Raw genomic sequence first — 26,611 nt, 5'->3', positions numbered from 1 at the left:
CGCCCCGGGACGCTCCCCAACCCCTCCCGGTGCCCTCCCCCTCCCCCCCCCCGTGCCCTCCCCCCGCCCCTCCCGGTGCCGGCCCCGCCCCCACCTGCGCCCCCTTCGCCGCTCGCTGCTCACAAAATGGCGGCGGCTCCGCGCTGCCCCCCTCCCGGCGCCCCGGGCCCCGCCCTCCTGTCGATGATTGGCTGAGGGGCTGTCCGTCAGGAGGCGTGTGCCCCTAGATGGAAAGCGGGCCCGCCCGCGGAGAGCGCGGGGCCAATTGGCAGCGAGGGGCGGGGCGAGAGGGAGAGGAGCGGCCCATTGGGAGCCCTGCGGGGGGAGCTGGGTGGATCCATTGGGAGCCGGGGGGGGGGGGGGGCCTGGAGGGATCCATTGAGAGCCCTGCGGGGGGGGGAGGGGGCTGGAAGAGTCTATTGGTAACTGATGGGGGGGATCCGGGGGAACCCATTGGGAGCGGGGGGGGCCTGGAAGGGGGAGCCCTGCGGGGGGGGGGGGGGGGCTGGAAGGATCCATTGGTAACTGATGGGGGGATCTGGGGGGATCCATTGGGAGTGGGGGGGGCCTGGAAGGATCCATTGGGAGGGGGGGGGGGAGGGGGCTAGAAGGATCCATTGGTAACTGATGGGGGGATCTGGGGGGATCCATTGGGAGCAGGGGGGGGCTTGGGAGGGTCTATTGGTAACTGATGGGGGGATCTGGGGGATCCATTGGGAGCGGGGGGGGGGGGGGCCTGGAAGGATCCATTGGGAGCCCTATGGGGGACCTGGAGGGATCCACTGGGGTCTGACAGGGGGATCCGGGGGGATCCACGGGGAGCCGGAGGGGGGCTGGAGAGATCCTTTGGGAGCCCTGCAGGGGGATCTGGAGGGACCCGTCGGGATCTGGCGGGGAGGCCGAAGGGCTCTCAGCCAGGGAGCCACCGGAACAGGGCGGGGAGGGATCCATGGGGGCCCTGCTGGGGGAGCGCTGGAGTGATCCACGGCGATCCACTGGGGTCCCAACCGCAGCCGCCCGTGCCCAGCTCCATCTGTCCTTGTCCTGCCCCGTCCCCATCCCGTCCCCATCCCCATCCCATCCCCATCCCGTCCCCATCCCGTCCCCATCCCGTCCCCATCCTGTCCCCATCCCATCCCCATCCCGTCCCCATCCCGTCCCCCCCGTCCCCATCCCATCCCCATCCCCCCCCATCCCCGTCCCCATCCCGTCCCCGTCCCCATCCCGTCCCCATCCCCGTCCTGTCCCCATCCCGTCCCCATCTCGTCCCCATCCCGTCCCCATCCCGTCCCCATCCCATCCCCATCCCGTCCCCATCCCATCCCCATCCCGTCCCCATCCCATCCCCATCCCGTCCCCATCCCGTCCCCCCCGTCCCCATCCCGTCCCCATCCCGTCCTGTCCCCATCCCGTCCCCATCTCGACCTCATCCTGTCCCCATCCCGTCCATGTCCCATCCCGTCCCCATCTTTGTCCCCAACCCCATTCCATCCTCATCACTGTCCCTGTCCCCATCTCCACCCCCTTCCTATCCCCGTCTCCATCCCGTCCCCATCCCCGTCCTTGTTCTCATCCTGTCCCCATCCCGTCCCCATCCCCACCCCGTCCCCACCCCGTCCCCGTCCCCCGTTGCAGTCGCGTGCCCGCGGCTCTCTGCAGCCTCTTTCTTTATTCGGGGTAGGGGGCGACGCCGCCGGCTGGGCGGCCGCTTCCTGTGAGCGTGGGGACATCACCGGGACGCGGGGGCACGCGGGGACCCCAGGGCACGGAAAGGCACGACGGCGCGGGGGGGGTCCCGCGCTCCCCCCCCCGTGCTGCCCCCAGCCGCGTCCCTCCATCAGCTCGGCCGCTTCGGGGCCCCCCCCCCCCCCGTCTCTACTTGTTCTTCTTGAAGAAGCTGAAGCGCTTCTCCCGCTCCTTCTCCTTCCCCTCGCGGGCTCGCAGCGGGGGGGCGCCCTCGGGGGCGGGGGGCTGCGCGGGGGGCATGCTCATGGCCCTCGTCATCCCCTTGCCCCCCCCCGGCACCACCGCTGCCGCCCCCTCCCGCGGCCCCCCGGGGACCAGGGCAGCAGCCGCGTGGATCACCCGCAGCCAGGTGCTCATCTCCGCCTGCGGGAGGGGGGGGGGGGCACACACGGTGGCACCGCTGCACACGCGTGTGCCCCCCCCCCTTTTTTACCCCCCCCGTGTACCCGATCTCACCTCATCCTTGGCCTGGAAGAGGTACTCCTTGCCATCGCTCAGCCTGGGGGCACGGGGACAGGGCTCAGAGGGGTCCGGGACCCCCCCCCCGGACCCCCTTGGATGCCCCCAGGACCCCTTCTGGACCCCCCCCCCCCCCCCCCCCCCAGCCGTACCCCAGCTTGAAGACGTGCTTGCGCTTCTTGTAGTCCAGGGCGGGGTGGCAGTGGGCGCCGCGCAGGCTGGCGGGGGGCTCCCCGTGGTAGGGGGCCCCGTGGCTGGCGCTCTTGGCGTCCTTGTAGAAGCTGAGGCTGCCCCCCCGCAGCACGCAGTACACGCTCTGCCACGACCTGGGGGGGGGGGGGGGCGGCGTAGTGGGGGGGGGATTTTGGGGGGGGGGGGGTGTAACGGGGGGCACGGCGGTGTAACGGGGGGCAGGGCGGTGTAATGGGGGGCAGGGCGGTGTAACGGGGGGCACGGCGGGGTAACGGGGGGCACGGTGGTGTAATGGGGGGCACGGCGGTGTAACGGGGGGCATGGTGGTGTAATGGGGGGCACGGCGGTGTAACGGGGGGCATGGTGGTGTAACGGGGGGCACGGTGGTGTAATGGGGGGCAGGGCGGTGTAATGGGGGGCACGGCGGTGTAACGGGGGGCACGGCGGTGTAATGGGGGGCACGGCGGTGTAACGGGGGGCACGGCGGTGTAACGGGGGGCACGGTGGTGTAATGGGGGCACGGCGGTGTAACGGGGGGCATGGTGGTGTAATGGGGGGGCACGGTGGTGTAACAGGGGGCAGGGAGGTGTAATGGGGGGGCACGGTGGTGTAATGGGGGGCGCGGCGGTGTAACGGGGGGGCATGGTGGTGTAATGGGGGGCAGGGCGGTGTAACGGGGGGCATGGTGGTGTAATGGGGGCAGGGCGGTGTAACGGGGGGGCACGGCGGGGTAACGGGGGGCACGGCGGTGTAACGGGGGGGCATGGCGGTGTAACGGGGGGGCAGGGCGGTGTAACGGGGGGCGCACGGCGGTGTAATGGGGGGGCACGGTGGTGTAACAGGGGGCACGGTGGTGTAATGGGGGGGCACGGTGGTGTAATGGGGGGCACGGCGGGGTAATGGGGGGGGCACGGCGGGGTAACGGGGGGCGCGGTGTAGTGGGGGTGGGAACGGGGCTTAGAGGGGGGGGGCACCACGTACGTGGGGCATATTTTAGGGGACGTGGGGCGTGTTTTGGGGTACACGGGGGGTATTTTGGGGGGCGTGGGGTAATAGGGGGGGCACGGTGTGTAGGGAGGGGGGCACGGTGTATAGGGAGGGGGCCGCGGCTTAACGGGGGGGACAGGGCACGTCGTGGGGGGGTGACGCTGCGTGTGGGGGGGGACTTGGGGCGTAATTTGTGTGCGCAGGGGGGCGGGGCCTGGATGGGTGTGTCCCGAGGGGGCGGGGCTTACGGGGGCGTGTCCCCCCAAGGGGCGGGGCCCTGGATGGGTTGTGTCCCAAGGGGGCGGGGCTTACGGGGGCGTGTTCCCCAATGGGGCGGGGCCTGGATGGGTGTGTCCCCCAGGGGCGGGGCCTGGATGGGTGTGTCCCGAGGGGGCGGGGCTTACGTGGGCGTGTCCCCCCAATGGGCGGGGCCTGGATGGGTGTGTCCCGAGGGGGCGGGGCTTACGGGGGCGTGTCCCCCCGCGGGGCGGGGCCTGGATGGGTGTGTCCCGAGGGGCGGGGCTTACGGGGGCGTGTCCCCCCCAAGGGGCGGGCCCTGGACGGGTGTGTCCCGAGGGGGTGGGGCTTACAGGGGCGTGTCCCCCCAAGGGGCGGGGCCTGGATGGGTGTGTCCCGAGGGGGCGGGGCTTACGGGGGCGTGTCCCCCCAAAGGGGCGGGGCCTCACCTGTTGGGGGCCTTCTTGCCCTGCGCCTCCATCTCGTGCTTGCGGCAGAGGCCGCCCTCCAGGCTCTCGGGGGCCGGGGGGCGCGGGGGGCAGCGTGGCCGCGTGGGCAGGGTCGGGGGGGGCCGGGCCCCCCGCGGGCGTCCCCGGGGAGACCCCCGGGCTGGGGCCTCGCTCCCGTGCCCCGTTGGTCAGCGCTGGCCCCGCTGGCACCTGCGGGGGGGGGGGGGAAAGGGGGTGTGGGTCCTTTGGGGGGGGGGGGGTGAATCTGGGGGGGCTTGGATGATTTTTGGGGGGGGGGGGGGCTTTACCGGGGCAGCGGCGCTGTCGGGGCAGATCCCGTTCATGGCCGGCGCCTCGGGCAGGCGGCTCTGCAGGGCCAGGGCCCTGGGGGGGGGCACAGGGGTGGGCAGGGGGTTGGGACCCCCCACTCCAACACCCCCCCCATGGCTCAGGACCCCGCTGCTGTCCCCTCCTTCCCCTGGACCCCGTGTCCCCTCTGTATCCCCCCCACCCCCCAAAAAAAACTCACCCCATGGGCACTGCATTTCCCCCCGCTCCCCAGGGTGCCTCCTCCCAATCCCACAACCCCCCCAGATCCCACAACCCCCCCAGATCCCACAACCCCCTCCCCATTAAGCCCCCCCAACCCCCACCCCCATCCCCCCTCCCCATTAAGCCCCCCCAACCCCCCACCCCCATCCCCCCTCCCCATTAAGCCCCCCCAACCCCCCACCCCCATCCCCCCTCCCCATTAAGCCCCCCAACCCCCCACCCCCATCCCCCCCTACCCATTAAGCCCCCCCAACCCCCACCCCCATCCCCCCTCCCCATTAAGCCCCCCCCCAACCCCCCACCCCCATCCCCCCTCCCCATTAAGCCCCCCCAACCCCCCACCCCCATCCCCCCTCCCCATTAAGCCCCCCCCAACCCCCCACCCCCATCCCCCCTCCCCATTAAGCCCCCCCAACCCCCCACCCCCATCCCCCCTCCCCATTAAGCCCCCCCAACCCCCCCACCCCCATCCCCCCCTCCCCATTAAGCCCCCCCCCAACCCCCCACCCCCATCCCCCCTCCCCATTAAGCCCCCCCCCAACCCCCCACCCCCATCCCCCCTCCCCATTAAGCCCCCCCCCAACCCCCCACCCTGCAGCGTCGCCCTCCCGTGACCCCCCCCAAATCCCCGACACCCCCCCCTTCCCCCCCCTTCCCCCCCCTCACCGCTGCGGCTCCCCCCGTCCCCAACCCGTTCTGGGCCCCGGGGGCACCGCGGGGACCCCCCCGGCCTCAGGCTGCGGGGGCGTGGGCGGCCGCCTCTTCCTCGCCTCCTCCTCCTCGCGCCGCCGCCGCTCCTTCTCCTCCAGCTATAAAACGGGGATGGGGGGCGCACGGGGGGGGTGTCAGCACCCCTTAACCCCCCAGGGGGGGGTCCCGGCCTCTCCCCCCCCCCCCTCACCGTGGTGAGGCGCTCGAGCGCGGCGAAGCGCTCCTCCCAGGCGGCGGCCGCCTTCTGGAAGCCCTGGTGGCGCTTGATGAGGTTCTCCACCTCGGCCACGCTGCCGCCCAGCTCGGCCGAGCGCACGATGGGCTCCTGGCTGGCCAGCCAGGCCTCGGCCATGCCCGCGTCCCGCCCGAACATCAGCACCTCCAGCACTGCGGGGACACCGGGGGGGGGGAGCGTGGGGCCGCTGGGGAGGGGGGCCGGGACCCCCCCTTCTCCTCCCCGCCCCGGCCCCCCGCGCCGCGCTCACCGATCTGCAGCCAGTCCATCTTCTCCTTCCAGCGCTCCCCGATGTCCTTGCGGCGCTCCTGGAGCTGCGAGAGCTTCTCCGAGATCTGGGGGCGAGCGGTGAGCGTGGGGGGGCATAAAAACAGGGACGTGGGGACGGGGAGATGGGGACGTGGGGATGTGAGGAGGGGGTGAAGGAGAAGGGGTCGGGGACGGGGGGGTGGGAATACACGAGGGGATGGGGACAGGAGGGGATGGGGACAGGAGCAGAGGAGGGGATGGGGACAAAATATGGGGACAGGAGGGGATGGGGATACGGGGATGGGGACAAAATAGGGACAAGAGCAAACGAGGGGGGACAGGGACACGGATACGGGGACGGGGGACACGGGGAGGGGATAGAACGGGGGCAAGGACACGGGGATGGGGACACGGACGCGGACGCGGGGCCGGGGGCACCTTGTCGGCCGCGTAGTGCCCCTTGTCCAGCAGCGCGGTGCCCATGGCCACGCACGCATCGAAGCTGTCGGCCCGCGCCTCCACCTCCGCCTTGATGCTCTGGTGGTTCTTGATGACCAGGTCGGCCGAGGACACGTCCCTGCGCCACCCGCGGGGACGGGGACGGGCTCAGCACCGCCGCCGCATCCCCGTTTCCCCCCTCCTACCTCCCCCGCGGCCGCCCCCCTCACCGCGGGCGCTCCTGGCCCTCGATCTGCAGGCGGACGCCGTCCATCCAGAGCAGCAGGTCGCGCACGGCGCGCAGGAAGCGGAACTTGTCCACGGTGTCGAGGAGCAGCCGGCGGCGGCCCTGGCTGCTGCCGCGCAGCTCGGCCCACGCCTCGCTCACCGCCCGCTCGTGCCGCCGGATGTCGGCCGCCTTCTCGCCGGCGTACGCCTTCTCCAGCCGCGCCGCGTCCTCCTGCACCTGACGGACCTGCGGGCGAAGAGGTGAGGCCGCGCCGCGCCGTGCCGCGCCGCGCCAAACGCCGCGCCGCGGGCTCACCTGGGCGCTCAGCGCCTGGATGTCGTGCTCGTAGGTGGTGTGCATGCGCTGCATGGCCTCGGCCGTGTTCAGGTCGCGCCCCACCTCGTCCGGCAGCTGCTTCTGCTTGTGCTGCACCTGCGCCAGGGTCTCGCGGGCGTCGTGGTAGAAGCGGTGCAGCTCGTAGGAGGCCGCCAGCATCTGGGAGCGCGTGTCGATCAGCTCCAGCAGGTCGGCCCACGCCTCGTTCAGCCCGTCCTTCCACTCGGCCACCGTGGCGTTCTCCGAGTGCCCCGCCGCGATCAGCGCGTCCGCCAGCCCGTTGACGCCGTCCACGCGCTCCTGCCCGATGCTGCTCGTGTCCCGCGAGAACTCCCGGAATTTGTCCCGCAGCATCTGCCGGGGAGGTCAGGGGCACGCGTCGGGGACGCGTCGGGGCCACGGGGGGCGTCCCCGCCGCCAGCCCCGCGCCGCACCGTGACGTGCTCGTAGTCCTGGCCCAGCTCGTGGGAGGCGGCCACCACCTCCCGCTCCGAGATCCACTGCTCCAGGTCATCCACGTCGCGCTTGAGCTGGCAGAGCCGCTGGTGCTCCTGCAGCTTGGCCCGCCGCTCCTCCGCCAGGTCCTTCAGGCTGGCGTACAGCTTGTCCACCTGGCCCTGGCGCAGCGTCAGGCGCTCGCTGCGGGCACGCCGGGCGTCAGGGGAGGGGTGGGGGCGCGCGGGGCCGGGGGACGACCCCCCCCCGGGGTGAGGCGGGAGGGGAAGGGAGGCGGCAGCGGGGACGTGGGGGGGCCGGCGCCCACCTCTCGGGGTGCCCGGCGGCCACCATGTCGCGGCTCTGCACGGAGAGCTGGTGCACGGTGTGCGCGTAGTCCCGCAGCGCCTGCTCCAGCACCAGGTGCTTGCTCACCATGGCCTGGGCGCTCAGCTCGTCCTGGCAGGGCACAGCGGCTCAGGACGGGGTCCGGAGGGGGGGCACTGGGGGATACGGGACCCCCCCGACCCCCCCCCCCGGGGGCCGTACCTTGGCCTTCTCCTGGGACATCATGTGCAGCTCCTGCTCGCCCATCCAGGCCTCGGCCTCGGCGGCGTCGCAGTAGAACTGCTGGGCGGCGTGGGCGCGCTCCAGGCGCTGGTGCCGCAGCTCCGCCTGCAGCCGCAGCTCCTGCCAGGCCTCCCGCAGCTCCCGCACCCGCTCGGCCGGGCGCGCCAGCCCCCCGCGCCGCCCCAGCAGCTCCTCCACTCGCGGCTCGTGGCCCTGCAGCTCCTTCTGCAGCGTCTGCAGGAGGCGGAAGGCGACGCGAGCCTGGGTGTCCTGCCGTGGCCGGACCCCCTCCCGCAGCGCAGCGGCTCCCGGCCCCCCCGACCCCACCTGGTTCTTCTTGATGAGCAGCTGGACCGAGGGCAGGTCCTTGCCGTGGTCGGTGGAGACGGCCAGGGGTCTGCGCTCCTTCACCCACAGCTGCGGGGACAGAGGGGTCAGGGCGACGGCGGCGACGGCGGGACCCCCCCGGGGGGCTGCGGGGCTCCCCCCCCTGCTCCGGCCACTCACGATCTCGTCCTCCAGGTCGCGGTTGAACTGGTGCTCCTCCTTGGAGGCCAGCAGCTTGCGGCGGCGCTCGCGGAGCGGCTCCCGCAGCCCCAGGAACTGCTCCTCCACGGCGCGCACCTGCCCCTGCACCTCGGCCGCGCTGGCGTCCTCGCGGCTGAGGGCCTGCGCCTGCGCCCGGATCGCCTCCACCTCCTTCTCCCGCACGGCCGTCTGCTTCTCCAGCATCTGCACGGGGTGAGCGGCAGTGCCCCGGGGCACCCCATCAGCTTTGCCCCCCTTCTTTCGGCTGCCCAGGTCTGCGCGCCCCTGCCCGTACCCCTGCCCCTTGTGCGTCCGACCCCGTGCGCCCAAAACCCCGCGCCCCGCGTCCCTGCGGCGATCTCGCGCCCCCCGTCTCCCCGCGCCCCGTTTCCCCGCTTCCCTCCTCCCCGTCTCCCCGCGCCGACCTGCTGCTTGTTGAGCAGGATGTTGACGCTGGTCAGGTCCTTGCCGTAGTCGTCGGAGCGCAGCTGGGCGCGCACGCCCGCCAGCCAGCCCCGCAGCGCCGCGCAGGACTGGGCGCACAGCTCGGCGCGGTTGGCGTCGAAGAGGCGCCGCGCCTTCGTCCGCGTCGTCGACTCCAGCTCGTCCCACAGCCCCCGCAGCGCCGCCAGCTTCTCCGTCACCACCGCCCCCAGCTCTGGCTTCGCCGCCGCCAGCTGCTGGCCCTCCTGGGACGGACGCTGGGGTCAGCGGGGAGGCGGCGGAGGGCAGCCCGGCCCCCTCCCCGGCTTCGTCCCGGTCCCAACCTTGCCCATCTTGTCCAGCCAACCCTTGTTGGAGGCCAGCTCGGCGGCGAAGGCCTGGTGCTTCTGCCACTTGGTGTGCAGGTTGCGGGCTTCGTCGTAGGACACGTCCTGGGCCGTCAGCATCTTCTCGTCGATCCAGAGCGTGAGCTGCCAGGGGAGGAGCGGGGTCGGGACCGTGACACCGTGCCCCGCTCATCCTGTCCCGCCCCATCCCGTGCTCACCTCCTGCCCGTCCTGCAGGAACCGCTGCAGCTCCCAGTTGTCCCGCAGCCGCCCCAGCAGCTCCTGGGCCGCCTCCCGGTTCCTCTTGTGCCTGCAGCAGGGCCGGGGTGAGGACCGGGGGGCGCCCAGCACCCAGCGCCGGGCCGCGGGGTCCCTCACCTGCTCTCCACCGAGTCCACCGTCTCCTGCACCTTGTCGGCGTGCAGGCTGCCCTCGGCCACCAGCTTGCGGCCGGCGGCCACCAGCCCCTGCACGCGCTCGCCGCTGGCCTCCATGGTGGCCATGAAGTCCTCGTGCTTCTTGACGGAGGCCTCAGCGCCCTGCAGCGTGCTGGGCATCTCGCTGTGCGACAGGGCGTACTCCTGCGCGCAACGCGGGGCGTCACCGCCGTGCCCCGGTGCCGCCGCCGCCGCTGCCGCCTCCCCGGCTGCTCACCTGGGTGCTGAGGACGCCCTCGACCTGCTTGGAGTCGCGGAGGAAGAGCTGGAAGGCGAAGGCTTGGGAGAGGAGGTGGTGGCGGTTCTCCCACATCCGCCCCAGCTCCTCCCAGCCCGTGTCCAGGGCCTCCAGGCGCTGGTGCAGGAAGACGTGCTGCGCGTCCGTCTGCCCCCGCGTCACCTCCCGGCCCACCGCCCGCGTGCTGCGGTAGTCGTCGCCGTAGTGGGCGATCTCCTTGCGGATGCTCTCGTGCTGGCTCAGCAGCCGCTCGGCCTCGGCCAGGGTGGCCGGCACGTCCTCGGAGGCCACGGCCGTCTGGGTGCGGGACAGCCAGGCCTGGAAGGCGGCCAGGTCCCGCAGGAAGCCCTGCAGCTTGCTGGCCTCCCCCAGCGACTCCTCGCGCCGCCGCAGGCAGCGGCACAGCTCGTCCCACACCGCCTCGATGGCCGCCAGCCGCTCCAGGATGGCGGGCGCTTGCTCCGGGTGCTCGGCCGCCAGCTTCTCCGCCTCGGCCCGCAGGTCCCGCACCTTGCCCTCGATGGCCTCCAGGTCGCGCTCCATGCCCGAGAGCTTGCGCTGCAGGGCCATCACGCCGGCCAGGTCGTTGCCCAGCCCTTGCGTCGACTCGATCACCTTCGTCTTCTCCCGCATCCACGACGTGGTCTCGTTGCACTCCAGGTGGTAGTTCTGGATGTTCAGCGCCGAGGTCAGCGCCTCCTTCTTCTGGTCGGCCAGCGCGCGGAACCGCTCCCACCTGCGCGGCAGCGGGGTCAGGGGATGGCCGAGCCCTCCTGCAGCCCCCACAGCGTCCCGGGCCGCCCCCCCCCGGCCGCCCCCACCTGGCGTTGAGCTGCTCGCGGGTGGCCCGGATGCTCTCCTGGTTGCGCTGGTCGGTGGCCAGCAGCTGGTCGGCGATGCGGTTGACGGCGGCGACGCGGGACGCCAGGTTGTTCATCTCCGGCTCCAGCGTCTCGAACCTGCGGGCGGCGACGGACGAGGTGAGGACCCGGGCGGCCTCCGGGGGCGGGCAGGGGGGAGGCCCCGGCGGGGCGGAGGCCGCGCTCACCGTTGCTGCACCACCTCCAGGTCCTCCAGCTTGTCGGGGACGAGCAGGGCTTGCAGCCACTGCTCCTTCTCGCCCACCCAGAGCCCGCAGGCGTCCGCCTCGCTGCGCATGGTGTAGAGGCTGAGGGCGTCCTGCAGCTCCTGCCGCCGGCGCTCCGTCTGCGCCGCCAGCTCCTGGTAGCGCCGCTCCAGCGCCGGCAGCCGCCCGGCCACACCGGGAGCGCCGGCGAAGGCGGGCGGCAGGGCTCCGGCTTGCTCGTGGAGGGCGGCGATGGCGGGGCGGTGGCTGCGCACCTCCTCCTGCACCTCGCGGTGCTGCCGGGCCAGGCTGCGCGTGGAGTACTCGTCGTGGCCCAGCTCGGGGCTGGAGGCCAGGCGCAGGGCGTCCTCCAGCCAGGCCTCCACGTCGGCCGCCTCCGCCTGGAACTGGAAGAGGCCGGCGGCGTCCCGCAGGCGCCGCTCGCGCTCGTCCGCCAGCTCGCCCAGCGCCCGCCAGCGCCCCTCCACCTCCCGCACGCGCTCGCCCACCTCGCGCGCCCGCGGGTGCCCCTCGCCCGCCAGCCCGCGGCCCCGCGCCAGCGCCTGCTGCAGCGGCCCCGCGCGCCCGCTCAGCTCGTCGCGGAAGGCCGCGTGCTGGCTCAGCAGGCGCAGGGAGCTGGTCAGGTCCCTGCCCACATCCTCGGAGGAGAGGAGCCGCTCCTGCTCCCGCATCCAGGCCTCCTCCTCCCCCGTGTCCCAGAAGAACTTCCAGAAGCGCCGCGACTCCTCCAGCTTGGCCCGCCGCTGCCCCGCCAGCTCCACCAGCTCCCGGTACCGCAGCTCCAGCGTGGCCACGCGCTCCCGCACCACCTCCGGCTCGCAGGGCTTGTAGCCTGCGGGCAGCTCCGTCAGCTCCCTGCGCCTCTGCGGCTCCGGCTGCGGCCACCAGGCCGGGCTCGGGGGTCTCGGGGGGGGTGCCCTGGCCTCCCCCCGCCACCCCGGGCCGCACTCACCCTCTCCGGGCAGGGCGAAGCGCTGGGCCGCGGCGCTCACCGCCCGCACCCGCTCCGCCTGCGCCGCGATGTCGGCCTCCACCAGCGCGTGGATCTGCAGCAGGTCGTCCACCCCGTGCAGGTGCTTCCCGAAATCCTGCGACTGCAGCCGGCCCTGCGGGGGGGCGGGAGTAAAAAAAACGGCATCGGGGGGTGGGGGGGGCCCCCCCCTGCGCACCCGCCCGCTACCTTCATCTCCTCCATCCACCCCGCCAGGTGCGCCAGGTCCTGCAGCATCTTCTGCAGCTCGAGGTGCAGCAGCAGCCGCTCGCGGCGGGCGGCCACCAGCTGCCGCAGGAAGTCCCAGAGCCGCGCCACGTTGTCGCGGCGGGCCAGGACGCGGCGGACGTCGTGGTAGCGCTCGGCCTCCAGCTCGGCCGCCACCGCGCTCACCGCCTGCACCCGCTCGCTGTAGGCCACGATGTCGGTCTCGATGGCCTCGTGCTTGCGCACCGCCGCCTCCACGGCCGACATGTCGCTCCCGAAGTTGTCCTGGGGGGGTAAGGAGGGGACGGAGAGGGGTGAGGACGGGCGCGGGGACGCCGCCGGACGCGGCGAGGGGCGGCGGACGGGAAGGGGCGGCGGCGGCGGCACCTGGGAGACGAGGCGCTGGTTCTCGCTCAGCCACGTCTCCCGCATGGCCGCCTTGCGGTCGAAGCGAGCCGCCAGCTGCTCCAGCTTCTCCTGCCGGATCAGCTCGGTGCGCAGCGCCAGCTCCCGCTCGTGCTCCGCTTTCTCCAGCCGCTCCCAGGCCTGCGGGGACGGGCACCGGGACGGGGGTGGGGGTCGGCTCCCGGCACGTCCGCGGCGCCGCCCCCCTCCTCGCCAAACCTTGTTGATGTCGGAGATGAGCTTCCCCTCGCGCGGCACGAACACCTTCTGGTTGTTGGCGCGCATGCGGCTCTGGATGGTGAAGAGCAGCACCTCCAGGTTGCCCTTCTCCATGAACCTGGGGGCGCGGAGGCGGCGCTGAGCCCCCGGGGGGGGTCTGCGGCCCTGCTGGGGCTGGGGGGGGGGCGGATCCCACCGGGGGCTGGGGGGGGGGGGCTCACTTGGGGGGCTTCTCCACCGTGCGGTAGGTGTTGAAGGCCTGCAGCTGGTTCTGCACGCCGGGCAGCGCGTTGGCCAGCTGCCGGTCGTTGAGGGTGAGGATGGTCCGCTCGATCCAGCCCAGCAGCTCGCCCGCCAGCGTCTCGTACTTCTCCACCAGCTGCTCCGCCTCCAGCGCCGCGTCCAGCACCTGCGGGCGGCCGTCCGTCCGTCTGTCCGTCCGTCCGCCCGCCCATCTGCTGCCTCTCCGCTCATCCCGGCGGCCATCTGGCCGAGCCGCCCCGCCTCGCCTTCCCCGTCCAGCTGTCCGTCTGCCCGCCCGTCGCCCGCCCCCCCTTCCTCGAGCTGCTCCTCTCGAGCGTCCTCCCTCCCCCCTTGTCCGTCCGTCCGTCCACCCCTTGTCCGTCTGTCCGTCCGTCCACCCCCCCCCCTTGTCCGTCCGCCCGCTCGTTTCTCCATCGCTCTGCCTCCTCGTCCCCCCGGCCGTCCGCCTCCTCCCTCCCCTTCCCTCCGTCCGTCCGCCTGCCCCCCGCCGTCTGTCCGCCCGCTCGCCCCCCTGTCCGCCCCTCCGTCCGTCTGTCCGTCCGTCTGTCCACCCCCCTGTCCGTCTGTCCGTCCGTCCGGGCACCTTCCCGATGCGCTTCCCCTCCACCGCCAGCGCCTTCATCTTGGAGAAGTAGTGGTAGAAGGTGGCCACGTAGGTGATGATGGACTTCTCGTCCGGCTGGTCCACGTTGACGTCTGGGGGCCAGGGGGTGAGTGGGGCGGCCCCACAACCCCACAGCCCCCCGGGACCCCCCCGGGACCCCCCCCGCGGGACCCCGCGCTCACCTTCGGGGTCCAGCAGCTTGGTGAGGCCCAGCTCGCGCTCGGCCAGGTTGAAGGCGCTCTGCAGGTTGTAGTGCGCGTTGCAGCGCCGCAGCACCTCCATGTCCACCAGGTCCGGCCTGGGCAGCGGCACAGCCTCGGACCCGCGTCCCCCGCCCCGCGTCCCCCGCCCCGAATCCCTGCCCCGCGTCCCCCGCCCCAAATCCCTGCCCCGCGTCCCCCGCCCCGCGGGGACGTCCTCGCGCGCCCCACCTGTGCTTGTGGATGATGGCATTGAAGGCCAGCCCGTCCCGCCAGCTCGTGGTGAAGTTGTGCACGTTCACGTTCTGGTACCTGCCAGGGTGAGGACTCAGCCCAGGACCCCCCCCCAGGACCCCCCCGGGACCCTCGAGACGCCCCCAGGACCCCCCCCAGGCACTCACCCCGCCGTCTTCATCTGGCACCAGAGCAGCAGCGCGTCCTTGGCCGACTTCTTCTCCTTGTTGTCCTCTGTCTCCACGCTGATGTCCTGAATCTGGGGGGGCGCACGGCGCGGTGAGGAGACCCCTGCCCACCCCGGGACCCCTGGGCCGGGCACCGGGACCCCCCGGGACGGGCAGAATGACCTGGAAGCGCAGGATGATGGTCCAGACGAGGCCGAGCGTCAGGCGGTGGTTGCCGTCCACGATGTCGTGCGAGCCGACGTTCTCCAGGTGCACGCGCTGCTCCTTGAGGAACTGCAGCGCCTTGTCCACGTTCTCCAGGCAGTGGATCCGCATCCGGCCCTTGGTGGGCTTGGGCTGGCCGCGGGGCGGGGGGGGGGGCGTGATTAATTTGGGGGCGTGATTAATTTGGGGGGGGGGGGGGGTCCGGGGATAGAAAGGGAGGGCCGGGGATGGGGGCACCGCGTTAACGGGGTCGTGGGGAAGGCACCGTGGAAAAGGGGCTGGGGACGCCCAGGGGATGGGGAAGGGGACACGGAGGGGAGAGGGGGCGGGGACGCCGTGGGGACATTATGGGGACTGGGACGGGGACACCGTGGGGACAGGGACACCGGGGAGATGGGGACGGGGACACCGGGGAGATGGGGACGGGGACACGAAGGGGACAGGGACACCATGGAGACTGGGACGGGGACACCAGGGGGACAGGGACACCGGGGAGATGGGGACGGGGACACGAAGGGGACAGGGACACGAAGGGGACAGGGACACGAAGGGGACAGGGACACCGTGGAGACTGGGACGGAGACACGAAGGGGATGGGGACGGGGACACGAAGGGGATGGGGACACCGTGGGGACGGGGATGGGGACACTGTGGGGACGGGGACATGAAGGGGACGGGGACACCGTGGGGACAGGGATGGGGACACCGGGGGGACGGGGACACCGGGGGGACAGGGACGGGGACACGAAGGGGACGGGGACACCGTGGAGACTGGGATGGGGACACCGAGGGGACGAAGGGAACGGGGACATGAAGGGGACGGGGACATGAAGGGAGATGGAGATGGGGACACGAAGGGGATGGGGACACCGTGGGGACAGGGATGGGGACACCGGGGGGACAGGGACGGGGACACCGGGGGGACGAAGGGAACGGGGACATGAAGGGGACGGGGACACCCATAGGGAACGGGGACACCGTGGGGACGGGGACACCGGGAGGAGAGGGCCCCGGGGGTCCCAGGGGCTTTGGGGAGGGGGCTGCCCGGCCGTGCCCCCCCCCACACACCCCACACCCCCCCCCACTCACCAGCTGCTCCCCCGAGAGCACCTCGAGCAGGCGCAGCAGCATGCGGCCGTCCCGCAGGTCGCTGTAGAGGTCCCCGAGGCGGCAGGTGCCGCGCGCCAGGTGCGAGTTCACCCACTTGGTGAAGGTTTTCTTCTGCACCGCCTCCCGCTCGTCTGGGGGGGGGCGACACCGCCGTGAGACCCCCCCCCCAGGCAGAAATTGAGGGGGGGAGGGGGCACAGCAGGACCCCCGCCATGGGGGGGGGGGGGGCAAACAGCGCAGCATCACGCCGGGAGAGCACCCGGGGACCCTAACCCTAATCCGAACCCTAAACTGAGCCCCCCGGGGGGGCAGCTCTGACCCACCCCCCCCCAAGATCTCCCCCCCCCCTCAGTTCCATGGGGACCCCCCCCCCCAAGGAGGGCGCTCGGCTCCCCGCGACGGCCGTGCCCGGCACCGGCCCCGGATTAGCAGTAAGAGGATTTGGGGCCGGGCCGTGGGGGGGCTTGGGGGCCACGGGGGGGGAGATTTGGGGGGCGGGGGCGGGTTTGGGGGCCACAGGGGGGGGCTTTGGGGCCGTTAGGGGTGGATTTGGGGGGGGGGGGCTGCAAGCGCTGGGCGCTCGCAAGCCGGCTCGCACAAGCACGGGCACGCGAGCGTGAGCACGGCGCACACGCGTGTGCCCCCCCCCCCGCCCAAAAATGTGTGGCCCCCCCGAAAAAAAATGCTTGTCCCCCCCCCCAAAAAAAAAAAAGCGCCGCGGGAGAGCCGCGCGCCCGGGGGCGGGGAGCGTCACCCCACGGGCTGGGTGTGCCGGTTTCGGGGTCCGGGGGCGGCGGGGGGGGGGGGGGGAGAGGCGGTTTCGGGGCCGCCCGTGGGAACCCGAAGGGCCCACAGGGACTGGGGGGGGGGCACGGGGGGGGGGCGGGTTCGGGGAAGCCCCCCCCAGGCGCCTGAAGGGTGTTGGGGAGAGGTGGGGGGGGGGCACAGGTGAGGTGTAGGGGGGGGACGGGAATAAGGGGGGGGTCTTAGGGGCGGGGGGGGGGGCAGGGTGATTTTCAGTCTCCGGGGGCCGCAGAATTGACCCTATAGGGCCGGGGGGGGGGGGGCGTGAAGTGGGGCGGGGGGGGCACAGAGGGGAATGGGGGGGGGGGGGATCGGGGAGGTGCGGGGTCCTGCAGGGACTTATGGGGGGGGGGGGTTGGGTAGAAGGTTGGGGGGGGGTCCTGGGGAGGTGGGGGGGGGTCCTGGGGAGGTGGGGGGGGGGGGGGGTTCTGGGGAGGGGGGGGGGGTCCTGGGGAGGTGGGCAGGGGGGGGGTCCTGGGGAGGTGGGGGGGGGTTCTGGGGAGGTGGGGGGGCCCCGTCGTGTCCCCCCCCCGGTCTCACCTTGCAGCTGCTTGAAGCGCCCCTCCAGGACGCCGCCGTGCGGGGCCGGGCTGGCGAAGGCGGCGGGGGACAGCGGGGGGCTGCCGGGGGGGCGCGCGGCCATGGCGGGGGGCTCGGGGTGGGGGGGGGGGCGATAAACGGGGTGGGGGGGGGGGGGGGGGAGGACACCCTGGGGAGGGGGGGGCAGCGGCGGCAGCAGCGCGGGGCCGGGCGGCGCCGGGCTCGGCCCAGAACCGGTCGGGCGGCGGCGGCGGGGCCACGGCGGGCGTGCGCGGGCACGAGGACGTGAGTGTGCACGGGGACACGGGGGGGGGGGCACGGGGACGTGAGTGTGCACGGGGACACGGGGGGGGGGCACGGGGACACGGGGGGGGTGCAGGTTGGTGCAGCTGCGAGCTCGGTTGCACGCGAGCGGGCACGCGTGCCCGTGCGTAGGTGTGCGCGTGCACCTGCGTGTGTACGCGGCCGCGTGCGCGCGTGTGCAGGGCCCTGTGCACGGCCGTTCGCACGCGTGTGTGCGCACGCACGTCTGTCTGCGCACCCGCGGGTCCGTTTGTTACGCGTGCAAGCGTGTGAGCGCACATCTACGCACACTCGCGCCTCTTGGCGCACTCACGAGTCTGTGCGCACGTCTACCCGCACGCGCACGTGTCGGGGTGCGCACACACGTCTACCTGCACGCGCACAGGTCTACGTGCACGCCTACCTGCGTGGGCACGAGTGTGTGTGCATGTACGCATCTGTCTGCACACTCACGAGGCTGTGCACGTGCACACCCACCCACACGTGCACGAGGCCGTGCGCGTGCACTTGTCACGCACGCACAAGTCCGTTTGCACGTCTGTCCTCACACGCATCTCTCTGCACACTCGCGAGTCTGCGTGCGTGTGCACGGATCTGCGTGCACGTGCACGAGTCTATCCACATGTGCACGAGTCTGCGTGCGTGTGCACGGATCTGTGTGCACGTGCACGACTCCATCCACACGTTCACGAGTCTGTGTGCGTGTGCACGGATCTGTGTGCACGTGCACGAGTCTATCCACACGTGCACGAGTCTGCGTGCGTGTGCAAGGATCTGCGTGCACGTGCACGACTCCATCCACACGTTCACATGTCTGCGTGCGTGTGCACGGATCTGCGTTCACGAGTCTATCCACACGTGCACAAGTCTGCGTGCGTGTGCACGGATCTGCGTTCACGAGTCTATCCACACGTGCACAAGTCTGCGTGCGTGTGCACGAATCTGCGTGCACGTGCACGAGTCTATCCACACGTGCACGAGTCTGCGTGCGTGTGCACGAATCTGCGTGCACGTGCAGACTTGTGGACGCGTGGATAGACTCGTGCGCGTGCACGAATGTATCCACACGCTCCTGAGCCTGTGCGCACGCGCACCTCTCCGCACGCGCACAGGAGTGTTTGCACACCTATCCCTACGACCCCGCGTGCACGCCTACCCACACGCGCCCCCCTCCGCGCACACATTGCGCGCATCCCGGCGCGTGCACGCGTGCAAACGGCACACACGCGCGTGCAAGCGGCCGCGCCGGCGTGCACACGCGTCCCTTTGCACGCGCGTCCACCCGCGCTCCTTTCCGTGCACCGCGCCGTGCCCGCGTCCACACGTAGGCGCGCGGCGGTGCGCACGGCTGCCCGCTCACACGCGTGTGCGCGCACGCACACCCCCCCCGCCCCCCCCCGGCCCCCCGTACCGGCCAGGGCCTTGATGCGGGAGCGCTCGAAGCGGCGCGCGGAGCTGCCCTCATGCTCCCAGTCGTCGCCGTCGTCCCAGCGGTTGTTGACGTCGCTGTACTGCTGCTGGATCTCCAGGCTGTCGTAGTCCGTCGGGGACAGCATGGCCGCGCCTGCGGGCACCGCCGTGAGGGGGGGGGCGCGCACCGTGACACCCCCCCCCCCCCAGGTAACCCCAAAAACCAAGGGGAAACCCCCAAAACGCGGGGGGGGGGGGGCTAAAACCCAAGGGGGATCCCAAAACCCAAGGGGGGAGGACCCCCAAAACCCAAGGGGGGGGACCCCCAAAACCCAGGGGGGGACGCTAAAACCCAGGGGGGGGACCCTAAAACCCAGGGGGGGGGGACACCCCCAAAACTAGGGGGGAGCCCTAAAACCCAAGGGGGATCCCAAAACCCAAGGGGGATCCCAAAACCCAAGGGGGGGGACCCCCAAAACCCGGGGGGGGCTAAAACCCAAGAGGGGGGGACACCCCCAAAACCCAGGGGGGACCCCCAAAACCCAAGGGGGATCCCAAAACCCAAGGGGGATCCCAGAACCCGGGGGGGGACCCCCAGAACCCAGGGGGGGACCCCCAGAACCCGGGGGGGGGACCCCCAGAAACCCGGGGGGATCACTCTAAACCCAAGGGAACCCCCCCCCCAGACCCAAGGGACCCCCCCAGACCTGAGGGAACCCCCCCGGGAAAGGGATGGGGGTGCCCCAAAAAGGCCCCAGCAGCATCCCGGGGGTCCCGGCCCCATGGGGGGGTCCCGGTCCTGCGCTGGGGGGGGGGGGGTCCCCAACCCCACGTGGGGGTCCCCAAAACCATGCTGGGGGGGGGGGGGAATCCATCCCCGCACCGGGGTCCCTGTCCCCATAGCGGGGTGGGGGGTCCGTGGGGGTCCCATCCCTTTCCTGGGGGGCCCTGTCCTTTGGGGGGGGGTCCCGTCCCCACGCTGGGGGGGTCCTGTCCCACCTCCCCCCCCCCCAGCCGGGGGTCCCAGCCGCCCCCCCCCCCCCCCGTTACCCTCCTGCCGCCGCCTGTCCGGCTGCGCCGGGCGCTAATGCTCTTAGCGCCGGGATAAATGGCAGGCCCCCCCCGGCCCCCCCCCGCGGCGGCAGGCGGGGAATCGGGGGCTGGGCACGCGTGGGGGGGGGGCACGGGGGGGGCCGGGCACGAGTGGGAATGGGGGGGGGGAAAGGGGGGGGGTAAAAAGTGGGGGGGGGGAGTTTGGGGGGGTAAAGGGGGGGGGTAAAGGGGATGGGGGGGTAAAAAGGGGGGGGAAGGGGGGGGTAAAGGGGGGGGGTTAAGGGGGGGTAAAGGGGATGGGGGGGTAAAAAGGGGGGGGAAGGGGATGGGGGGGTAAAAAGGGGGGGGGAGTTTGGGGGGGTAAAGGGGGGGGGGTAAAGGGGATGGGGGGGTAAAAAGGGGGGGGAGGGGGGGGTAAAGGGGGGGGTTAAGGGGGGGTAAAGGGGATGGGGGGGTAAAAAGGGGGGGGAAGGGGATGGGGGGGTAAAAAGGGGGGGGGAGTTTGGGGGGGTAAAGGGGGGGGTTAAGGGGGGGTAAAAGGGGTGGGGGGGGTAAAAAGGGGGGGGGGAGTTTGGGGGGGTTAAGGGGGGGTTAAAGGGGATGGGGGGGTAAAAAGGGGGGGGGGAGTTTGGGGGGGTAAAGAGGGGGGGGTAAAGGGGATGGGGGGGTAAAAAGGGGGGGGAGTTTGGGGGGGGTAAAGGGGGGGGGAGTTTGGGGGGTAAAGGGGGGGGTTAAGGGGGGGTAAAGGGGATGGGGGGGTAAAAAGGGGGGGGAAGGGAAGGGGGTTAAGGGGGGGGCTTTAGGGGGGTTTAAGGGGGGGTTAAGGGGATGGGGGGCTAAAGGGAGAGTTAAGGGGGGGGTAAGGGGAGAGGGGCTTTAAAGGGGGGTTAAAAGGGGGGGGCGAAAGGGGGGGTGAAGGGAAGGGGGTCAAAGGGGGGGGTTAATGGGATGGGGGGGCCAAAGGGGGGGTTAATGGGATGGGGGGGCCAAAGGGGGGGCTAAAGGGGGGGTTAAGGGGATGGGGGTTAAAGGGAGGGCTCAAAGGGAGGGGGTTTAAGGGGGAGGTTGTGGGGGGGGGCTAAGGGAGGTTAAAGGGGGAGGTTTAAGGGGGGAGGGGGGGGCTTAAATCGGGGGGGGCGACGGGGGGGGGGGCACAGGGCCCCGGGACAAAGCGGGGCCGGGGCCGCTGCGGAGCCGCTGCCGCAGTGCCGGGGCCGGGGGGGGGCAGCGGGGGGGGGGGGGGACACCGGGGATGCCGCAGGGCCGGGGGGGGGGCCGGGGGGGTAAAAGGGGGGGGTCGGGGGGGGGGGTCCGGGGCCTTTGCCTCCCCCCCCCCCCCCCCCAGGCCCTACCTGAGCGGCTCCGCGCACTCCGGCTGGGGGCTGAGGCCGCCGCCGCTCATCGCACCCGGGGGGGGGCGGGACGGGGGCGGGGCCACGCCGCACCGGGGGGGGGGGGGGCACCGGGAGGGGGGGGGGGGCACCGGGAAGGGGGGGGGGCACCGGGAAGGGGGGGGGGGGGCACCGGGAGGAGGGGGTCACCGGGAGGAGGGGGGGGGCGGCCCCGTTCTCTCCCCCCCCCCCCCCCCCCGGTGTCCCCCTTCCCCTGAGCGCCCCCCCCCCCCCGTAGCCCCCCCCCAATGGACCCGTCCGCGCCCCCCCCGCCGCGCCGTCACCATGGCAACAGGGGGCCCGCCGCCGAGGGGGGGGGAGGGGCGGTTCCCATGGCGACGGCCCCCGGCAGGCCCCGCCCCCTCCCCGTTGCCACGGCGACCCCCGACCCCCCCCCTCCCCGACCCCTCCCCTCCGAGCCGCCAGGGGGCGCCGTAAGGGGGGGGGGGGCGAGAGATGGACGGGGCAGCGCGAACGGTGCGGGGGGGGGGGGGGAGCGGGGGGGCTGGGGGGGGCTTAGGGCCTCGGGGGGGGTCATGGGGGGGCTCAGGGGGGGCCTGGGGTGGGAAGGGGGGGGGCTGGGGGGGCTCAGGGAGGGCCTAGGGGGGTCCAGGAGGGTCCCGGGGGGGCTCAGGGTTTCTGGGGGGGCTCAGGAAGGGCCTAGGGTGCTAAGGGGGGGTCCAGTGGGGTCCTGGGGGGGCTCAGGGGTCCCTGGGGGGGCTCAGGAAGGGCCTAGGGTGCTAAGGGGGGGGGGGGTCCAGGAGGGTCCCGGGGGGGGCTCAGGTGGTCCGGGGGGGCTCAGGGAGGGCCTAGGGGGGTCCAGGAGGGTCCCGGGGGGGCTCAGAGTTTCTGGGGGGGCTCAGGAAGGGCCTAGGGTGCTAAGGGGGGGGTCCAGGAGGGTCCTGGGGGGGCTCAGGGAGGGCCTAGGGGGGTCCAGGAGGGTCCCGGGGGGGGCTCAGGGGTTTCTGGGGGGGCTCAGAGAGGGCCTAGGGGGGTCCAGGAGGGTCCCGGGGGGGCTCAGAGTTTCTGGGGGGCTCAGGAAGGGCCTAGGGTGCTAAGGGGGGGTCCAGGAGGGTCCTGGGGGGGGCTCAGGGGTCCCTGGGAGGGCTCAGGAAGGGCCTAGGGTGCTAAGGGGGGTCCAGCGGGGTCCTGGGGGGCTCAGGGGTCCCTGGGGGGGCTCAGGAAGGGCCTAGGGTGCTAAGGGGGGGTCCAGGAGGGTCCTGGGGGGGGCTCAGGGGTCCCTGGGAGGGCTCAGGAAGGGCCTAGGGTGCTAAGGGGGGGTCCAGCGGGGTCCTGGGGGGGCTCAGGGGTCCCTGGGGGGCTCAGGAAGGGCCTAGGGTGCTAAGGGGGGGTCCAGCGGGGTCCTGGGGGGGCTCAGGGGTCCCTGGGGAGGCTCAGGGAGGGCCTAGGGTGCTAAGGGGGGGGGGGTCCAGGAGGGTCCTGGGGGGGGCTCAGGGGTTTCTGGGGGGGCTCAGGTGGTCCTGGGGGGGCTCAGGGAGGGCCTAGGGGGGTCCAGGAGGGTCCCGGGGGGGCTCAGAGTTTCTGGGGGGGCTCAGGAAGGGCCTAGGGTGCTAAGGGGGGGTCCAGGAGGGTCCTGGGGGGCTCAGGGAGGGCCTAGGGGGGTCCAGGAGGGTCCCGGGGGGGGCTCAGGGGTTTCTGGGGGGGCTCAGAGAGGGCCTAGGGGGGTCCAGGAGGGTCCCGGGGGGCTCAGAGTTTCTGGGGGGGCTCAGGAAGGGCCTAGGGTGCTAAGGGGGGGTCCAGGAGGGTCCTGGGGGGGGCTCAGGGGTCCCTGGGAGGGCTCAGGAAGGGCCTAGGGTGCTAAGGGGGGGTCCAGCGGGGTCCTGGGGGGGCTCAGGGGTCCCTGGGGGGGCTCAGGAAGGGCCTAGGGTGCTAAGGGGGGGTCCAGGAGGGTCCTGGGGGGGGCTCAGGGGTCCCTGGGAGGGCTCAGGAAGGGCCTAGGGTGCTAAGGGGGGGTCCAGCGGGGTCCTGGGGGGGCTCAGGGGTCCCTGGGGGGGCTCAGGAAGGGCCTAGGGTGCTAAGGGGGGGTCCAGCGGGGTCCTGGGGGGGCTCAGGGGGTCCCCGGAGGGGCCCCCTCGCCCCCCGGCCCTGCCAGCAGGTGCTGCGATGGGGCGGGGGGGGGCAGATCCCGGGGGGGGGGGGGGGGGTCCGCAGCGCCCCCCCCCCCGTGCCCCCCCCCCCTTTTTTTCCCCCACCTCCAGGTGCTGGAGCTGCTCCTGCTGCGCCTGCGGCCCCCCCGCGGCGAGGAGCGGGTGCGGGGGGGCGCTGCTGCTGGCGCTGGTGGTGGAGGGGGGCGCGGGCCGGCCCCGCTGCACCACCACGGGTAACGGGGGGGGGGGGGTCCCGGGGGGGTCCCGGGGGGGGGGGGGGGGGGCAGGCTCCCACGACCCCCCCTCAACACCCGCTTGCCCCCCACAGTCGCTGCCGCCGGGGAGCTTTGCCGTGCCCTCCGCTCCGAGGCCTATGGGGGGGTAAAGCGCCCCCCTCCCTCCTCATAACCCCCTCCTTTATTTTGGGGGGGGGGGGGTCTGCTAACCGCTGCCCCCCCCCCCCCCCCAGGTGAGGCGGGGGTCCCGGAGCAGCTCGGTGCCCACCCCACCGGCCCCCTCCCCGCAGCCCCCTGCTGCCGCCGCTGCTGGCGCGCGCCCCGCTGCGGGCGGCCTTCCAGGTGGGGGGGGGACGGACGGGGGGGGGCCCCTCTCCTCCCCCCCCACCCCCAGGGGTGACCTTGTTGGGGGGGGGGGGGGTTTTGGGGACGGCCCCCCCGGGACTGGAAGTAGGGCGGGCGGCTAAATATAGCGGGGCGGCCCGGTTTCTGCCAGGGAAACGGGGCCGGCGGGGCGGCGGGGGGCCAAGCAGCCCCCCCAAATATAAAAGGTTTTGGGGGGTCTGGGTATTGGGGTGCCCCCCCGGCCCCATCCTGCTCCTTCCCCCAGGTCTGCCCCCGTCCCGGGACGCCGCGACCCGACTGCGGCACGCTGCGGCGGTTCCTGCACCGGGCCAGCGTGGTGCACCCCGAGGTGGGGGCACCCATGGGTGGGGGGAGGCTGGGGGGGGGGGTCAGGGTGTCACCGTCACCGCACCCACCCCTCCGTGTGCCCCCCCTGTCCCCCCCCAGGTGGAGTTCCACCTCTGCGTCAGCGTGGACGGCGCCGTGGCCTCGTGGACACTTGGGTGAGTGAGTGACCCCCCCCAAAAAATAACCCCATATAAATGAATGGGTGCCCCCCCCATAAAAAAACAACCCCATATGGGTGAGTCAATGACCCCCCGAAAAGAAAACCCAACCCCATCTGGGTGAGTGAGTGACCCCCCCCAAAAAAACCAACCCCATATGGGTGAGTGACCTTCCCAAAAAACCCAGCCCCATATGGGTGAGTGAGTGACCCCCCCCCCAAAAAAATAACCCCATATAAATGAATGGGTGCCCCCCCCAAAAAAACAACCCTGTATGGGTGAGTCAATGACCCCCCCCAAAAAAAAACAATCCTATATGGGTGAGTGACCTTCCCAAAAAACCCAACCCCGTACGGGTGAGTGACCCCCCCCGAAAAGAAACCAGCCCCATATGGGTGAGTGACCCCCCCCCCCCCCCCAAAAACACCCAACCCCGCACACCCGGAGCGGGGCGAACCGGCTCCAGCCCCACGCCCGCGGCCCCGGGGCAGGGAGGGCACGGAGGTGGCACCGGCACCGCCCGGGCGCTGGCACCGGGCCGCTGCCGTGACCCCAAAGCCGGGGGAGGCGGGGGTCCCGGTGCCGGTCCCAGCCCTGACCCCTTTTGTGTGTTCCCCCCCAGCCCCGAAAGCGCCTGGGAGGTGGCGGGGCTGCGGCTGCGGGTCCATGGCCGGCACTTCGCACGGTGAGGGGACGGGGACGGGACGGGACGGGACGGGGATGGGGACAGGGACATGGGTGGGGACGGGGATGGGGTCAGGATGGGATGGGGTCAGGAATGGGGACGGGATGGGGATGGGGACCGGGACTGGGACAGGGACAGGGACAGGGACAGGACTGGGATGGGGATGGGGTTGGTAACGTGGCCAGGATGGGGCCAGGAACAGGAATGGGGACAGGGATGGGACGGGGATGGGGACAGGACGGGGACGGGGACAGGACGGGGACGGGGACAGGGACGGGGATGGGGACAGGATGGGGACAGGACAGGGACAGGACCGGGATGGGGACGGGGTTGGGAACGGGGCCGGGACGGGGCCAGGAATGGGGATGGTGACGGGGACAGGACGGGGACGGGGACAGGGATGGGGACAGGGACATGGGTGGGGACGGGGATGGGGTCAGGATGGGATGGGGTCAGGAACGGGGACGGGATGGGGACCGGGACCGGGACAGGGACAGGGATGGGGACGGGGACGGGAATGGGGTTGGTAACGGGGCCAGGATGGGGCCAGGATCAGGGATGGGGACAGGATGGGGACGGGGATGGGGACAGGGTGGGGAGGGGGACAGGGACAGGACTGGGATGGGGACGGGGTTGGGAACGGGGCCAGGAACGGGGACGGTGACGGGGACGGGGACAGGGATGGGGACAGGGACATGGGTGGGGACAGGGATGGGGTCAGGAACGGGGACGGGGACGGGGATGGGGACCGGGACCGGGACAGGGACAAGGGCAGGGACATGGACAGGGACGGGGACGGGGACGGGGATGGGAATGGGGTTGGGAACGGGGCCAGGATGGGGCCAGGAACAGGGATGGGGACAGGATGGGGACAGGGATGGGACAGGGACGGGGACAGGACCGGGATGGGGATGGGGTTGGGAACGGGGCCGGGACGGGGCCAGGAATGGGGACGGTGACGGGGACAGGACGGGGACGGGGATGGGATGGGGATGGGGACTGGGTCAGGAACGGGGACAGGATGGGGACGGGGATGGGACGGGGATGGGGACAGGGTGGGGACGGGGATGGGGACAGGACCGGGATGGGGACGGGGTTGGGAACGGGGCCGGGACGGGGCCAGGAATGGGGACGGTGACGGGGACAGGACGGGGACAGGGATGGGGACAGGGACATGGGTGGGGACAGGGATGGGGTCAGGAACGGGGACAGGATGGGGATGGGGACCGGGACAGGGACATGGACAGGGACAGGGACGGGGACAGGGATGGGAATGGGGTTGGTAACGGGGCCAGGATGGGGCCAGGAACAGGAATGGGGACAGGATGGGGACGGGGATGGGACGGGGATGGGGACAGGACGGGGACAGGACCGGGATGGGGACGGGACTGGGAACGGGGCCGGGACGGGGACAGGAACGGGGACGGTGACGGGGACAGGACGGGGACGGGGACAGGGATGGGGACGGGGACGGGGACAGGAACGGGGACGGTGACAGGGATGGGGACGGGGTGCCGGGCACTTTAGGGCCACCGAGTCCCCGCCACCTCCCCGGTGCCGCTCACCCGGGGGTGCCCACCCCCCTTTTTCTCTCCTCCCCCCCCCTCCCCAGGCTGGGGCCCCCGGCGGTGCCCCCCCTGCGCCCGGCTGCACCCGGTGGCCGGCCCCCCCATCGCGCTGCGCCTGCCCCCCGCCGCCGCCGCCGCCGGGCTGGGCGGG

At 72.7% G+C, this 26,611-nt stretch overlaps 1 protein-coding gene and 1 long non-coding RNA gene across 2 annotated transcripts; one reads left to right on the top strand and one right to left on the bottom strand.

The window, feature by feature from the left end:
* Positions 1 to 1,650: 1,650 nt before the first annotated feature.
* Positions 1,651 to 21,070, bottom strand: LOC125181675 (spectrin beta chain, non-erythrocytic 2-like). The gene is given in 37 exon segments (XM_066987582.1): positions 1,651 to 2,109; positions 2,203 to 2,245; positions 2,358 to 2,531; positions 4,071 to 4,157; positions 4,159 to 4,280; positions 4,379 to 4,454; positions 5,289 to 5,431; positions 5,524 to 5,720; positions 5,819 to 5,903; positions 6,256 to 6,394; positions 6,486 to 6,730; positions 6,800 to 7,174; positions 7,255 to 7,459; positions 7,584 to 7,714; positions 7,805 to 8,059; positions 8,153 to 8,242; positions 8,333 to 8,557; positions 8,779 to 9,042; positions 9,121 to 9,267; positions 9,343 to 9,433; positions 9,502 to 9,704; positions 9,778 to 10,534; positions 10,620 to 10,757; positions 10,847 to 11,717; positions 11,838 to 11,991; positions 12,066 to 12,368; positions 12,471 to 12,629; positions 12,708 to 12,825; positions 12,929 to 13,116; positions 13,555 to 13,667; positions 13,758 to 13,873; positions 14,007 to 14,087; positions 14,177 to 14,268; positions 14,360 to 14,533; positions 15,491 to 15,642; positions 18,570 to 18,722; positions 20,974 to 21,070. Coding segments are annotated over 36 exon segments (7,092 nt in total). The 5' UTR covers positions 18,715 to 18,722; positions 20,974 to 21,070; the 3' UTR covers positions 1,651 to 1,875.
* A 330-nt stretch (positions 21,071 to 21,400) lies between these two features.
* On the top strand, positions 21,401 to 26,475 carry LOC136788828 (uncharacterized). The gene is made up of 6 exons (XR_010827396.1): positions 21,401 to 21,489; positions 23,232 to 23,353; positions 23,449 to 23,698; positions 23,967 to 24,050; positions 24,149 to 24,204; positions 24,830 to 26,475. It is a non-coding gene; the product is annotated as an uncharacterized lncRNA (long non-coding RNA).
* The last annotated feature ends 136 nt before the right edge of the window (positions 26,476 to 26,611 follow it).

The sequence above is a fragment of the Anser cygnoides genome, chromosome W (genome assembly GCF_040182565.1).
Source record: "Anser cygnoides isolate HZ-2024a breed goose chromosome W, Taihu_goose_T2T_genome, whole genome shotgun sequence".
Lineage (NCBI taxonomy): Eukaryota > Metazoa > Chordata > Aves > Anseriformes > Anatidae > Anser > Anser cygnoides.
Note: the sequence above shows the minus strand (reverse complement) of the source record. Positions and strands in the feature narration are given on the sequence as shown.